The sequence below is a fragment of the Argopecten irradians genome, chromosome 5 (genome assembly GCF_041381155.1).
Source record: "Argopecten irradians isolate NY chromosome 5, Ai_NY, whole genome shotgun sequence".
Classification (NCBI taxonomy): domain Eukaryota; kingdom Metazoa; phylum Mollusca; class Bivalvia; order Pectinida; family Pectinidae; genus Argopecten; species Argopecten irradians.
This window is the reverse complement of record NC_091138.1, coordinates 20,203,320-20,220,818: the sequence shown is the minus strand read 5'-3', so window position 1 is coordinate 20,220,818 and position 17,499 is coordinate 20,203,320. Positions and strand designations below refer to the sequence as shown.

General features: G+C 33.6%; 1 protein-coding gene across 2 annotated transcripts in view; it reads right to left on the bottom strand.

Annotated features, from left to right (window-relative positions):
* Positions 1 to 17,499, bottom strand: part of LOC138323163 (transient receptor potential cation channel subfamily M member-like 2) — a 36,389-nt gene that overhangs the window by 15,573 nt on the left and 3,317 nt on the right. Inside the window, exons 2-17 of one of the 2 annotated variants that reach the window (XM_069267571.1) lie at positions 15,968 to 16,859; positions 15,616 to 15,689; positions 15,016 to 15,154; positions 13,210 to 13,390; positions 12,297 to 12,454; positions 11,556 to 11,772; positions 10,915 to 11,080; positions 10,030 to 10,183; positions 9,502 to 9,574; positions 8,660 to 8,680; positions 6,669 to 6,775; positions 6,125 to 6,256; positions 5,792 to 5,854; positions 2,280 to 2,412; positions 1,941 to 2,000; positions 1,216 to 1,362 (exon numbers count right to left, since the gene is read on the bottom strand). In XM_069267571.1, coding sequence (XP_069123672.1) covers positions 1,216 to 1,362; positions 1,941 to 2,000; positions 2,280 to 2,412; positions 5,792 to 5,854; positions 6,125 to 6,256; positions 6,669 to 6,775; positions 8,660 to 8,680; positions 9,502 to 9,574; positions 10,030 to 10,183; positions 10,915 to 11,080; positions 11,556 to 11,772; positions 12,297 to 12,454; positions 13,210 to 13,390; positions 15,016 to 15,154; positions 15,616 to 15,689; positions 15,968 to 16,831 — 2,689 coding nt within the window. In that variant the 5' untranslated portion in view covers positions 16,832 to 16,859. The remainder of the gene's footprint in view (positions 1 to 1,215; positions 1,363 to 1,940; positions 2,001 to 2,279; positions 2,413 to 5,791; positions 5,855 to 6,124; positions 6,257 to 6,668; positions 6,776 to 8,659; positions 8,681 to 9,501; positions 9,575 to 10,029; positions 10,184 to 10,914; positions 11,081 to 11,555; positions 11,773 to 12,296; positions 12,455 to 13,209; positions 13,391 to 15,015; positions 15,155 to 15,615; positions 15,690 to 15,967; positions 16,860 to 17,499) is intronic. The other variant, XM_069267572.1, reaches the window with a different exon arrangement.

The following is a 17,499-nucleotide window of genomic DNA, read 5'->3' as shown; positions in this document are numbered from 1 at the left end:
GTATGCCATGGAACTTTCTTTTCTTTATTCAAGTTGAACTAGGTCTTGCCAAGTTCTGCCATGGTCTTTTACAACTTATGTAGCAAGCCATGAATATGGGAGAAAGGGCTGGTCCTGGAGGTTAAAGACATGCTATGGTTTTACTACGGTCTACCAAGGATACCACTACATTCTCTCTAGGTCCGTTACTATCTGATGAGGTCTGGTACGCTTTGCTTGTTTTGATCAAGCTCTTCATTTTTCACTGTCCGCCAAGGATTACTAGGAACGAAAGTGTGATTGTCCAAAGTATAAAAGGAAAAAATGAAATTATCAGAAATAAAACAATATTAATTGCTGAAAATTCCATATAAAACATATTTTAATTACATCAAAATGGTGTATATGGGTAGTTCACAATGTTCAACATTAATATCAAGATGGAGAATTGGATTAAAGATGTCAAAAGTAAAATAAGGCCAAGTGTTTCTAAGCTTATCAATTTTTTCTGTAGTGTTTCTCACCTAATCATATCATTTTTTTAGTGTCTCTCATCTTATCTGCTTTTTGTAATAATTGCTTTGGGATAGTCTGATGAGTGGTTAAAACTGTTGAATGATGACTGTTTCTATTCATTTATACAAGTGATTCCCTGAAGTATCAAACACATGTACTAGGCCAGGCAATGGCACTCTATCATTTATTTCCCACAGCCTAAGACCGTGATTGGACACAACACAGCAGAGCGCATAAGGCTTTCAACTATTTCAAACGCATCAAAATGAATATTATACATCATGGTTTGCTACGAACACTGTGACAAACCGCGACAAAACGTATAGCCAATCTGCATCAGCCGTTATAAAATGCGGAAAAAAGTGCAACAGAACGTTACAAAACTGGAAAGCACTGTAGGATACTGGGGAACTTGATTGCTGCCCGTTCCATCACGGCTCACGTTTGTCTATCACGTCCTTCCACGCTATCTCACATTGTCTCACGGTCACCCGGTTTTGTCCACTGTGACCTGAACCAGGGCTGCCGTGGCCACCAGGAACATAGTGTAAGCATAGCATTAACAAAATTCAACTACATGTATACATTTCTTTGTACTTTGCATGACTCTTTGTTGAAACTACTAACTGATCTTTATGCTACACTGGTCTCCAGTTTTGTTGTTGTTGTTCAGTTATAGTAGTGATAGCATAGCCGTTGGTTTTTTATGCTTTATTTTACCTAAGTGGTCCCTTCCTAACTTCCAGAAGAGTTTAGCTAAATCCATCCTGTTCAGCAACAATGCCCACAAAAACAATTCTCTTTCTGGTAGTTCAAAATCATGTTTGATTTTACGCCAATTCTTCCCAACCATTGATTTTTCAACAACTGAAAATAAAAGACATTTCCTCATTAGCTGAAGTGGTTTTATGGCACCTTAAGACAGAATCTATAATGTGTAGTTGTTATAGATAGCTTCTGATCAACACATATATTATAAAGAAGTTGTTGTGAATTGAAAAGTCGATACCAGATGTAACAAATGCATTTACAACAAATACTATGCCATAGAATAATCTGGTTTAGAGAGGAGAATGGAAAAGGAAACTTGATGACCAGTTTACATACTCATCTCAGTCCTTTCTAGATTCCTATGGTAACAGGTACTATATGAAACATTTTGTATGTAAATACCAGGCAATAAATGAAACAGTAATCCTTATCCAAAATTGACCAAATAACAACAAATTATAAAGAAAAGAAAAATTCATACAGAAGAAAAGAAAAGCATAATCAGATCCCTGTTTAACAAATCTATAAATCAAAACTCCAATCAAAACTAAAAGTTTGCCTCCTTGTACAACAGAAGTTTTTGACTTCAGTCTGTGTTTTATTTGCTTTACTTCAATGTAAAGAGAAAGCATTATCTGTCTGATCAGCCACATTGTCAATATAAGTACACTGACCTCTTTTGTCGGGAATGTATCCCATACACGGCTCAACATCTTCAACAACAAATTTATCTCCTACAAATAAACAAGATTTATACCCAATAAAATTCAAAATCTTATGAAAGAAAAAATTATGTTTTCATTCAACAGCACAGGTAGCATTGCATTTCAGTTCTCACAAACCTGGATACTAACAAAAATAACTAACAAAGATATAGAGGTCACATGACTCATGGTTGGTGAATATGGAATTTATTCAACATCATATGAGATAGTTATTTTCTAAAAGTTAAAAAAGATGGTAGAAATGCCATAGCAACATTTATTAACTTAAAATTAATTGATAATACCTACCCTGATCGTAGTAAGGATTAATGGCCTCATCTCCCATAATATGGACGATAGTTTTCCCCACCAGCTCCACGAGCTCCGGATGATTTCCGAGGTGCTGGACGGGCCGGCAACAGAGATAGGCTCCCCAGGTTTGCTATAATTTAAAATGTTTCGGTTATTTTCTGTAAAAAAAATTGTTACTGCCAGTGGATAATTTTCATTATTTCATCAACATTTGATGAAATTCAGCACATCATCACTGCCTCTGTCAGTGAGTCGTATCTAAAAAGGATAAACTGGCTTGAAAATTGGCTAATTTATTTTTCTGTGTAAAGGAGAAGGTACGTTAAGACTCGAATATGGCCTCAAAATTAATTATCCAGTAAAGAACAACATATTTTGCCATATAACAGTTGAATACATTTGCTAACACATTACATCCCGAAAATATCCCGCATGTGCCAATTATGTTCACTATGACGTCATCAACATGCAGTTTCCCGCCATTTTTCACAAAAATCCTTGAAAAATCATACTTTTTAAGTGGTTTTCTCTAAAAATGAATGTGGCCGCCTTCGTGGAGCAGAAAGAGATTTTCACACGTTGTGTAACCTATATTTACGCATACTCATGCAAAATATAAAGTTGCTCCAAGGTGGCGGCCAAATCCATTTCGAGCCTTTTCTAACCTAAAGATGATAAATTTCTAGCAAAATTTGACGAGAAGAGGAAAATCATCAATTTGATGACGTCATAGGTGCAGCACATCGTGTACATGGTTATAAAAAGTTATGTTTTGATGAATGGCAAGTATGAGAGTATTTATTGATGTGAAATTGATTTGGATCAGAGTTAATATTTTTTGGCCTGAAAAATTAAGGCCAAATACTGGTCCTATCATATCTTCTCCTTTCTGAAAACACAGAGACAAAGGGCAGCATAATAAGACTAAGTTTTCATTAAGTGTTATTGAAAAACATTCTAACCCTAAGCTCTACAATAATGAAATCCAAATGATGCAAAATTTTGTTTTCCAAATCAATATTATTTAATTAATGTAAATTTGTTAATATCAAATAGAATGATTTCCATTCGGATTACACCAATGGCATCTTTTGAAAAGTACATATGCTCCACAGTGCAGGGCCCAATTTCAAATATATACCATACATTAATTAAAATTCCACATATGACAGCATTACAGAAGTTAAGGAAAATTCCTTAACTAAACATTTATTTCATAACTACTGCCATGCTTTTCTATGGAGATTTTTAAGTTAAGGAATATTCATGAAACGGAGGCCAGGTCTGGCTTAGATCTTTAATTTTTTGTTATTTTCATTATAATGTTTATTGAAAAAAATATGCATATAGCTAAAATTCTGAATGAAATTATCAAACCAAGGAATACATGTCACATGTTAGTAAAATGTGTAAAACATTTTCAAAATGCATGCATGTGAAAATTGCAGTGATATTTGCAAACGTTAAACAGATACATATAATTTCTTTTATCTGGACCATCAACAGTGAAAAAGTGGTTTTTTTACAACATACTCATACAACATCTAGAGTCATAAAGAAATAATTTGACTTGGCTGATATTAAGATAGGTGTCTAAGACACACTCACACCCAGGGCCATATGAGGAGCAGTGTCAAGGATAGTGAGGGAATCAGATAAACCCATCCTATGTTAGTCCTGTCATTGTCCATGATACGTCCGATACATCTTCTACCCACTTTTTGTCCCCGCCCATGCTGTACTTACAGTGTGATACGGGTAGTCTCATTATAGCTCTAAAATTGTCCTCTCAAGGATCATTAAGTTTGGCCAAGTTATCAGGAATACATAGAAATAGATGTATTTAATGAAGAAAGTGAATGTCATCATGCTAGACTCCAGACAAAAGCAGTGGTCCCTCTGTGTAACACATGCAGAGTAAACCACATCAATCCGCGTGATACATTGTATGCCTACCTTGGATTTCTCCTGTTATTTGTGTAGTTGTAGATTTGTAAATTAAACACAAGGTATTAGTACTAGCAATGTTAACATGATATAAGCACATTACAAGTATAGAAGGAATACAATGGAAGCATTTTATACAGCCCACTGTGCAGGAACGAATGTACAGCTACAGTACAGTCAGAGTGGACACTGTGTTTTCCACCACGGTATGTACAGCAGCCAAAGTTTGGCTGTCCACTATAAAATGTCCACTGACTGGACACGACTGGACAAGTGGGTGCAATCCCTAACTTTGACCACACAATCAGATACACAGTGGACTAGCTACTAGATACTGTGGACAGCTAAGTACCAAAATTCGTAATTCGTGATAACATACTAAATAATAGTGCCTACAAATTCAAATTTTACATTTTTTTGTGTTGTATTCCTGAGTATGAAAACTACCACTAATATACCAGTCACCAGAGGAGTGTAAATAAATATCATTTTACAGGAAATATCTGTAGGCTCTACAAATGAAACTGTTATGAATGTTTGATATCTAAGCTATTCCTATGAAAAATCTTATAAATACTAATACACTACGTTGTATATCGTTACAAATGTGAAACAGATATAAAAAGGCACTTGAATTACTTCTGTGATTCAAATAATTCTTACCTTCAAGCTAACCTAGATATTGATAACATTGGTTAATATAATAGAACAATAATTTCAACCAACATTTTATTATACAATCTAAATTGTATAAATTAAGTAGAATTTAAAAATAGTTCCCAATTACAGCGTTTCCTTGATTTAATTGCCTGATTCTGAAATATTAGAAAATCCAGTGACAATCTGGAGAGTTTGGTTTGTAACAACAAAGCTTACTGAGTACCTACAAGCTTACAGATACCAGGTTAGTCATATCCTTATATCTACACATATATCAGCAACAGGCTCTATGATTTTTGTAAGATATTTACAAGCAAACTGATCTAAATCAAAATAATAAATTTCCATAAATCATGCATGCATATTATGACTTCATTGAATTGGTTAAACAGATTTAGAATGTTCAGAGAGAGAAACATAAAATTCATACTGATTTGTCACTTCATTGCACACAGCATCAAAGAAAAGTACAGATATTCCAATCTGGCCATACAAAGCTAATTATGGCTGCAACATGGAGCATAACACTGAATAGATAACTAAAGTGAAGATCAACCCATCCTTAACACCATGTGCTCACATATTTAGGTTAATTTTGATAAATATTTTCTTAAACATGAGAATATGATGAGCATACAGGTGATTACATATTCAATAAACTATATCACCTTTTGAACAAAGCTTATTATTGATGAGAGATTTGTAAAAATGTGTAAATAAAATACGTCAAGAGACATGGAAATTATAAGAAGGCTAGGTTGATATATTTCATTTAACAATCGGTACAGGTATAACAAAGTATATAACGAAGTAAAGAAGGTGTCTGAGATCAATATAACTGTAGAGAATTTGGTGTCCACATCAGAATTTCCTATTTGGTTATAGTGATTAGTAGTGATTACCTTGAGGTACATGATGAGATTGTTGAAGAGCTGAGCTGATCGGTCAGTCATGTCATTGAGGCACTGAAATGAAACATTAATACAACTGACCTCTCTATTACTTAATAATTTCATATATTACGTTACGTTTCTTCCACAGAAGCTTCCAAGGTCTGATCTGTTTGATAACATTTACATATGATGCCTCCTTATCAATCTTTGTTTCTAAAGTGTGTGATAAATTTCACAGTGCTCCATTATATTTGAATTTATCGTAAGTGTGATCTTATGGTATCATGCTCTAATCTTGAAAATGAAATCTTCCTTTCAAATATTTTTTAAAATACAGCTTACATTTGCATAAAGATTCCACAAGTTTTTGACGGTAAGAAAATCTTTTAACTCCACACCATTCTCCAGGAAGAGCTCAACAAAGGCTTTCTTGTCCTGGATCAGAGCTGTTGTCATAGCATCGTGCAGAGAAGACTGTTGATAAAGAAAATAATGAAATATGATAAACTATATAGGCTTACATGTATATATTAATTTCTTTATAAATCTTAAGCTTGTTTTAGAATCCCCTAGAATTACTCTCCAGCAACAAAATCACCTAGAATTAAGTTCCAATGAGTGTGAAAAGATGGATGAAACAATGATTGAAAGGATTGACCAAATTAATGGGACTAATTCATGTACCATATGATAACATTGGTGCCAGACTAAATGTTTCTAATGGTGATGGAATGACGCTGAAAGAGATGATATTCCGCGCTAATGTCATTTCAGTGGGAAGATTACAAAGAATCCACTGGAGTTACTGACTTAGTCCCGCACAAATTTTAATCTAGTATCATGTGGTACATGAATTATTCCTTTTTTATAAGCTCTATATACTTACACCAAATATTGTTCTCTTGGCTGAAGAGAAGATGGTATTTCTGGCAATGTCACACCTGTTCCAAGCCAAGGCCAGAGACAACTGGGCAGACTGATTAGATTTGTTAGCTGTAGATAAAAATGCAGACCTCTTTAGTACAAAAATTACAGTTAACTACAAACCAATATCATATATGTAGCAAAATGGACACAGCGGATAACCAATTTGTATGACATGGAATGTGAGGATATGATACCGACTTTCATAAACTGGATGTTTCCATATCATGAAAAATACCTTATAAGGTAAACAACTGACAAAGAGCTATATGGGCAAGTTTGTAGTATACCTATGTTCATATGGTGAAAAACTGAAGAATTATAAATCATCGTTATAATCATTTTCTTATAAATGTGACAGAATATATTTATTAAGTAGCTTGAGTGATTGTAATGATTGCCCAAGGTGACTTGCATGAGCGTGACCAAAATTGTGATGTGTATTTATAATGTCTTTTACTAAAAGCTTGTGAGCTTCATGCATATCATATATACTATCATGAATATGTCATTTTTTGTGTGTTTGATTAGGTTATGTATTCTATGCAGACGTTGAAGTAACTTTAATTTCATCTTGAGATTCCTAGTTTGTTTATCAATGACTAAACACTAAGTATTTCCCACATAACAGTACAATGTTTACAATGTTGTAATAACCACGGTGTATTATACCACAAAAATACAATAAAAATCCTTGAAATTTGTTAATCATTAATATCATGAATATACATGGAATAAAATATATAAAACATGATAACAAATGAATGATTTAGATCCACCAGTGGTGTTTTATGTAGTCAATATTGTCACACTACAATATAGATAAGTTTGAACAAAAAAAGCATTATTGAACAGCAGTTTGGATTACTATTAAGAGAAGCCTGGCACCACCACATAAATCACTTATGAGATATTACACAAATATTGACATTTATTTCACCCAACGCTCTACTGAACACAAAAATCAACTTTGAGAAATAACAATGCCCAATTTTCTTTTAGATGTTGAAGCTTTCCAAGGTTTTGAAAGCGAAAAAAACAACTTGGCTTTGATGTTAGTTATCACAAACACAAAAAAGAAATGTTTCTTTTATTGGAAAAAGGAAAAATAGGAATTGTTTCACGTACATTGATTTTTAACATTCCGAGAATAAAAAAATTAATTTGATTTAAGGAATAATTCTATAGATGCTGTCATGTTATTTCAGCTCATTTCATATCAAATAAACATTATTAAATATCAAATTCCTTTGAGCAGACCAAACTCAAATGTATATCTTGCAAAAGTTCTTTTTAAACTTAATATTTTCCAAATTAAAATTTGAAAAATACCCTCAAGGAATGATGTTCTATCAGAAGTTTAAAAAAAAATAAAAAAATAAAATGATTAATAAACATACATATATACTACAGAAAAACAAAACAAAGCATCAGTTAATTTAACATACAGCAGATTAATTAGCCTCACAAGTTCAGTTCTTTTTGCAGCATTTTCCCTTTTTCAATATTGAATTGCCAATACTTTGCAAATGCATATTTTCATTACAGACATATAAAATTTGTGTTTTTCTTTTAGTAAAGTTAGGTCAATTTTGTTTCGAATTCCCAAACAAAATATTTTCTCCCAGATACCAACCAAACTATGGATGAATATTAGCATTTTTGAAAATAGAAATCACAAAAACCATTTTCTCTAAAACTTTTCGTATCTTTAAGTAACACTGCAGACAAAATTATTGAAGTCTAATGATTTCAATATTTCAAACCGAAAATATCACTGCAAAAAACAACAACTTGTGTCAAAGATTCAACAAGCTATGAATTTCCCAGGACAGAAAATCTTGGGTGATAAATCACAGCATGTTTGATGTGTAAAATCGTTCAAAAAAATGGGCCTTTGTTTGTTGTCATAAAAAATAGCAGATAAATATAAATGTCAAACAATAGCATTACCATCTTCATCATCCACAGTTGCTGAAAATATGGCAGACAGTTGTACAGTCACAACAAACAAGAAACACATAGTACATTGCTATATAACTTTACTTGTGGCATGGTGCGTTCACAATATTCAAACAAAATCATGTTTTTTTCCATTGTTGATGAACCATCACATCAACTTTACAAAACCAGATAATTTTGTGAATAATAATCCTCAACAGATAATAGTAAAATGGATAGAACTTGAAAAAGTTTTCTTTGATTTTTAGGTAAAATGCAAGTTGAGTTTTACTACAGGAGACATATTGCATTATATAGCCATATGTGATATGAAATGAATAAGCTTTACAAGCTTTCTCTTTCCTGTGGGTCAAAGGTCAAAATAAAGGTCAGAGTGATATCCTCTCTTGGTGTATGACACACTATCCTATTAAACCATTGACCATCAATTATAAAGTTCCAGCGACAACAAGTGTACAAGATGTTTAAAAATATAACATTCCTTAATGACATTTTGTTCATGGAAACTATTGATGTCATGCACATATATTCCATTTGATAAAATCTATCAAGTAACCATCTTAAAGAATGTTGAACACTAAAACACACATGATTTAACCAAAATGCAGTTGACATCAGTATATGATTTAAAACTATAGTTTGATCATGTTTGATTATGACTAAGCATATTCAGGATGCAGAAATGAATTTAGAATATCTGACTCACACAAAAGCTTGATAACATTGTTAGATGCAGGATGCCACAATAGCAGGAACCTTTACTACATAAACCAGCGTTGTGAGCAATAGGACAGCTAAGATAAATTTATCTATACATAAAAAACAAAACTTACCTTTCAATAATGCATTCAATATAGCTTTATCAAGGTCTTTGTTCTCAGAATCACTCAAATTGAATACAGTAATCTGAAAAATAAAATAAAATCACAGTGTAAGTATTTTTATACTTTAGTAAAACCTTCCATTTTTTAGTCACCCAATTTTTTATTTTAGAGTTGTATTGATGTTCATCAAGAACATTAGACAATTTTTTTCAAAAGATATCTTATCTCAAGATTCCAAGTTTTAAATTTTAATTGCACAATAAGTGACTATAACTCCCTTTAACAGGGAGAGTCTCTCAGGGATCAATATTGAGACCATTGATGTTCATTTTATATCTAAATGATCTCCCTTTAGTAACCATGCAGCCATAGTGACATGTACATATGTATATATACATGCAGATGATATTGCATTAATTAAAACAAAGCTTTATTGTAATTAATCACATGTATATTTCTTGGACAAATCCTTATGACCTTGACCTATATATGGCATACAACCTTGTACACTGTGACTTATATGAACTAATGACCTACCATTCTACGTGATTTTAGGGATTCCTCCAGTTGTTTCAAACATTGTGCTATTTTGGCTGATTTATTAGTCTCGCCAGGTTTCCACTCAAAGTTGTTGGTAGCCATTTCCTCCATAGTTTGATGGTAGTGAGCAGGAAAATGACTTCTGTCTTCACTGTAACAGGAATAAAAACAACATTTTTCCAAAACTATAATATCATATTTTCATTTTAATGCACCAGAATATCTAATTGGCATCATAACCTAAAAATGTGAAAAGGATGAACATTATTTTTCTTTAAATACAAACCCTCGCAATTTAATTTAGTGCAGTAGAATCCATAATTCAGACAATTTGATAATGTTGTTTGTTGCAATGAAAACAATAGATATTCTAAGATACTGTATTCAGTCCATTAAGCGTCCAGGGCACTAAAAAGATTGAAGCAAATAAGGGGGCACTTGATAGAAACAAATTTTGACCAGCCTTTCATAGAATTATTCTTCAAAGTAAGTCATAAATTAATTTGCAAAAGAAATCAGTAAGGACACCAACACAGTTTTCAACATTTAATTCAAAGTAAGTAAAATTGAAGCCTAAAAAAGGAGGAGGGGTACTTATAGGGATGGGGATACTTATTGGGTCGAATACGGTATGTAGAAAACTGGCTGTAGTTGTTATGATTTTGTTTCAACATGCTCCAGCTGGTAATTAATGCAGAAATCTGAGATATTGGTTATTTGCACGGAAACCATCAAGTTCAACACTGAAAATGACGTCATACTCTATTGCAATAACTACTTATACAACAATTCATTCCTGAATGTAAAATTCAAATGGAAGAATTGTATCACTTGGACGATAATGAAGGAGAAAATTTCCATAATCTTATTATCTATACTTACTTCATGATGTCCTTCGTGATGTTATAACCAGCAGCTATGAAATCTGCAGCCCTCCCAGACCCCTCTAGTACTAGGACAGGTATCCCGTTTTTGATGGACTCGGACACGGTCTTCATGGATCCAATTCCTCCCTCGATGATCAGCGAGATCACAGGTGTGTTAACCTCTGTAATAGAAAAGTCATATTTTCAAGTATGTTACATTTTTCTGCGACAGGCTTCTTTAATGTCATGCCGAATTGATAAATAGCATGTGGACCATCCTGGATCATTTCCACCAAGTTTTAGCTCAGATCTACTTGAAGAACTACAGAAGAAATTAATATGTGAAAAATGTGTGTGTTAGGGATGGAGGGATAGGGGCATGATAGCAGACAAATTAAATCCTAATAAATTGAATCAGATGAGTTTAAACAATGTTCTTTTTTTTCCATGGATCAGATATCAGATATGTTTGATATGGCCATGTTATACTGCTAGAGTTTGAGTTTACTTTATGTTACATCTTATTTACAGTTGTAGGACAGGTTTAGGAAGCAGAGAAAAACCTGAATATTTTACATCCAACTATCACTCAATACCTAGCAACAGTTTGTTATAAGTTTTTAACTCACGGCCAAGAAGTCGAGGTACAAAACTTACGGAGATTGGAGGTCATGCTCTCAGAATTACACAACATGTGGGAAATAGTCTTCTCCAAATTGGCCCTGAATTCAATCTCGCCTCCAAACTTATCACGAGATCCATCGTCCACGATGACAAAGTGTGTATGGTTGTGATCTAGAGGTACAGTTCTCTTGCCTTTCTCGGCCTTTAGACCTTGTTTAGAGTAAATGGCAGGGAAATTGCCTTCCTCATCCTGGTCAGTACAACAAATATTTTAACAATGAGACAAATTTCATGAAATATATAAAGGATATGTGGTATGTATGACAGAAAATTGATCATCAAATTATTTAACAGGTAAATCACAGGTGAAGACTTTCAGTTAGTAAGTGATAATGACATAATTTTCTATTTTCGAAACCAATGAAAAAGACAGGAAAATAGTGAAACTTAACAAGCTGAGTTAAAATCCCCATCATAATTATCATATGACATTTTTAATTCAGAGAAATTCATTATTTCTACAAAATCATATTATACATTACAACAGTATAAATGTATATATGTAAACACTGCAGTGATGTTATGATATTTTATTAAAATAATGATTGATCAATGATCATAGCACATTGAATGTCTAGCCACTCTAGTCTCAAACAGGATGGGACAGCAAAGAAAGTGACAAGACAAAATGGGACAGGATAATAATGGATGACACTGCAATATACCCTCATCCCACTATATTACATGATAAGGATATCAACACATGTAACTAACCTCATCCAAAGCGTCCCTGTTAGCAATGATGCCCCACAGCGGTACTCCGAGACAAACAATGTCCTTCTGTTTGCCGTAGGTGAGTATGTACTCTCGGATACCTTCACCCACGATCTCCATCACCCCTGTATGTGTTCCTCCAGTAATGATCCAGGCACCTATAGACAAATCACACTGTTTTATACCACAGCACTAGCCAATAAAATGGTTCCTTCATAATGGATGTATTTTTTGTAACGGGAATGTTTTTTAAAAAGACTAATGATTAGTCTTTTAAACCAGAGGGATCTTGGCATCCACCAAAGAATGATCAATGTCTGACAATGGAAAGAGGGATCTTTTCCCTGCTTTTCAAACTCTGACTACATTCTTCATATAAAATTAGAGACATATCGTTTCAGTACTTTCTGAGAAATAGCGGAAACAAACTTCAAACCACAAAATCCAATCATCTATTGGATTGTTCACCAAATGGTCCCAAAATGCAATATGCACAACTAGGGTCCTACGGGGCCCTGCACATGAAATTTGAAAAGTACGGAAGGATGAACAGACCACAGACGAAAGGCGATTTAAGTGGACCACCATCTGATGATGGTGAACTTCAAATATTCCCATTATGAAAAATTTGTAATCCAGCCAATTGTGTCAACGTTTTCAACTTTAAACATTAAATTTTCAATGTTTATAAGGTGTATGTAAAACCAGAAATTACGATGATTGAACATTCACTGACAATGTTTTTTCACTATTATAAATGTCAAATAGTCCATCAATGTGTAAAGCAAAATCCTTATATCCCATTATTCATAGAATAGAGTGGACTTTTTAAAGTTTTATGCTGATGAAATTAAGGGCAAAAATCCATGAAAGGTTAAGACTTCTTATACATGTTTCTAAAGCAGTTACCAACCTGTAGTTGTTGCTGCATTGATCAGACCACGTTTAAATTTTTCCAGAAGTTTAGGTTTCATGTCGAATCTCTTGGCTCCACCAGTGACAGAAATAAGAAGTTTAGGAGTAGGCAGTTTCCAGTAGTTCAGTATTATGTCAAGCACCAACTCAGGCTTAGTATCATTGGCCAGTCGAATGTACTGTGTAACACAAAAATCAGTTATGTTTCATTATAGTATTTATTATACAGCTATTTCTGTTGATCAAGTTGTCATAATCTGTGGGGGAGGGGAGAATGGGGGGGGGGAGAACTTGTCATACATCCAGAATTGTTATCCTATCAGCCTAGTAAAGACCTTTATACAAATGTATAGGCACTGTCAGTGTTGTATGATAAAACATGATCGCTAAACCTTTTTATGTTTAGCCAATAATCTTATAACAAATAGGGTATGGATAGCACATGGAATTTGTTAATTCTTGCATGTGCAAATTAATATGAAAAAGATGTAGAAAATTTTTAAGAAAAGATAATGACTGAAGATTCAGATGATGAGAAATATATAACCAATATGACTGTTAAGTAAGCATGCTATGTCAAAATAGTATCACCTGCCATATATATTAATTCAAATCAACTTCATATCCTCCTTCTTATTAAAGGATTTCAGACTCAGAACATTATTTGGCTCATTAGGCATGTGTTTGGTGAATAGAATGGTAATATTAGCACTCTAATGAAATTGCAATTCCCATTTTATACAGAATATCCCAAAACATTTCATCAATATAACAACAACAGCAGTTAAAATGTATCTTCATGAGATCTGAAGATCTTGATCACACAGTTAGTGAATTGGAAATGTTGAATGTTTCAGAGGGCAGGAACAATGTAAACACTCAATGATATCACAAATTCTTGGCACAATTTCACTGGAATCAAACTCTTGGTGAACTCACAGTGAAAACACAAACATTTGGTAAGATCACAAAAGTCCGGGTGAAATCACAAACTCTGAGTGAAATCACAAACTCTCTGTGAAATTACAAACTCACGATGAAATTATGCACTTACGGTGAAATCACATGTTATTCAGGAAATCACAAACTCTCAGGGAAATCACACTACTTACTGGAACATCGAGACAATCATTCCCAAAGCCATGGAAATTAATCTCACCATAAGAATCACATGGATTTAATTCTTTATCTGGCTGTATACATAAATTAGATTTGTGTGACTCACAATAAATTAATGTTCCGAAGAACTAAATGATTAATAGGAAAGCTTGAGATACTTGCAGTTAATAAATACTTATTCATATTTTGTAAATCAGAGTGTAGTTTCTCCATATTTTGATAAAATGATGATTCAAATGCATTAATGTAAACTTTCCTTAAAAAGTCATGGAATAAAAAATTTTTTGCTTATATCAAATAATGTGGGTTTTTTTCGAAAATAAGTACCGTATGCCTGAACATAGACATGAAACCTTTAGTTCAAAATGGCTAACAAATAAATGTTTGACATCGTACATATAACAAGTAAGACAACCATATTAACAAAGTACTTATAGTACATACACAGGATTGTTTTTTTTGTGTGGATAATATTTTCACAATTTCATAAAACATTGAAATGGTGGTGAGATATAAAATTGAAATATTATTATGACTTAAGTAAGTATGCCATAACCTTATGGCCAGACAATTTTAATTTTATTTTCTTGAAAATAAATTTTCTCCAGTTAAAAGAACTTATCAAAAGTTGATATCAAAGGAAATAACAGTTTATCACTAGAATATAAATGAATATTATACTTACTGGTGATGATTCTGTATCATGTCCGTAACCATGGAACTGTATCTCTCCATAGGAGTCACACGGCTGTGTCATGGTGTGTGTGTGGTAGTGCCAAACATGCTTGCCTTTATCCATGTTGGGAATAGTCTTTTCTGATTGCCTGGAAAAATACAGCAATATAAATAATACATCTCTGATATCGAAATCAGATGGTATTATATATGGCTTAATTAAACAGTTGTAATACCAAAATGCCAAACATTTCATTTTATTTTAGGTCTTAATATCAGTCAGGCCATTTAAAGATATGTCAGGGTTTTTTAAATTAAGGAATGCTGCAGGAAAAAACCCAGGATGTCAGTACATGTACTTATCTGTGCTCTGTGAGTTTTTGGGAGGCTTGTGGCTATGGTCTGGAATGCTTACTAGTAATCAATTAGCCTGGTGGTCGACCACCATGTACCTGATACATTATTTACAACCAAAATGAATCGTCTGTCGTCATGAAGGCATTTTCTTAATAACAATTTTACAGAACTGTAAAAAGTAACGGTTGAATAAATTGTTATCATGCATAAACCTAGTAGCTGCCAGAAAGCCACAAAACAGTACATAACTTACGCAGGTTGTGGGTCCACAACGGATTTAGGTTCACGCTGTTTGATGTTTTCTTTCACAAATTTTGTGAATCCAGCCTAAAGAAAGATGAAATAATGAAAAATAAATGATATCTTATCAGAGTTTTATTTCAGTTGAAAATATATTAGAGGTGTGTTTAGTTGATTTATCAACAAGTTATCAATAGCGTTTTACAACTCATATGAGGCATTTTAATTTTGACTGTAGGACTAGTACTGATTTGACTTATTGATAAGTATGAGTTAGGACAATGCTCAAATTGAAAAGGTAACAATATTCTATGAGATTGAAGAGTTAAAATTTCTAAGGTTACCTTTGATTAATTGATACTCACCCGATCTATACCTATCTTGGATTTCCTTTTAGATGATGTCCGTTTGATGGTAAAACTATGTGAGGTGTCGTTTCTGGTTACAGTTGGGTGGAATGCTTTCAGGCTTGCTAAAGAGTCCTCTCTCATTAGGGTGTATGTACCATTGCTCTGAACTGATGCTGCCTCATGTCGATCGACAGTACTGTCAACAGATTTTTCAAATGATGGATTTGAGTGACCATCTATTGTAAAAGTACCTGTGCTATCTCTAGAACTTGATCCCTTTTTGGATTTCTTTTTTTTCTTTGAAAATGATCCTTCTGATTTCCTTGGAGGTGAGCCATCTGCTTCGTCCATGTTTGTATCTTCTTTTTTATGTCTGTGCTTCTTCTTTTTGTGTGATTTACCTTGCTTTCCCGAGGGAACATAATCCCCGCGGAATGGATCATTCTCAGCCAGGCGGTCGACCATTTCATGATAGTCCATTTGAGAATTATACCGAGGAGTGCGAGAAAGAGACTCTATATAACTGTCTGTCAACTCACGTTCTACCGGTCCTGGCCTTGAGCTTGCCTCCTGAACTCCTGTAAGGTCAGATCTTTGTCTTAGTCTCCTTACAGGAGTTGTTTCCCCTGTTTCATCAGTTCTGTCAATATGTTGTGATGGTCCCATTACCTCTACCAGTTCGTTACCATGGCGATGGGGTGGGTCTATCTCGCCAGGTCGTTGCCCACGGTAACCGTTGCCAAACATCCTTCTGTGGACTGGGCTATGTATTGTGCTCTGTGAGGTATCTAGATTGTGAAGATCTGCTATATTGTCCAATGTCCTATTGGACTCAACACTAAACCTACGGCGGAGATAGTCATCTTCATCTTGGTTCATATTCTACATGGCTCCTCATATAGGTTGTCTGCAAGTAACAACATAGCACCAATCACATATTACATATACGACATGGTATTATTTCAAAACAGAATCAAATGACATTTACAATTGTACATGTACCAAGACTCCTCGTGAACAAAACACATATCACAATTACCTATAGATATCCATATCAATTTATCATATAGAGCATTAACTTCACCAAAATTGTTATAAATGGCAAGAACTGAACATTCATTTACACCATTTTGAGAACAAATTATGACATGTTTGATGGCTCAGGGAAAGGGATATGAAGGAAAATCTAGAGATTATTAGGAAACATATTAATCCTTCTTTCCCACAGAAATCAAATCCTGGCGACCTTGGTGAAAGGCAAAAAACCTTGCCCCTAAACATAATATCTTAAAGATGCTCCACAAAAGTTATTTACTTTACACCATTACCTAGATTGAAAAGTTTGAGCTTCTTATCTTAATTCAAGAAAAAACTATTAAAAATAATTAATAGCATCCCAAAAAACTTCCATGGCACTATGCCCTATATGGAATGAAGTACTGATTACATATGCATCAAAAGCAAAATCAATTATTTTATAGTTATTTTATGTTAATTAGACACATATATACAGGATTGTATTTGTGGGTAAATAATTTGTTGCTACA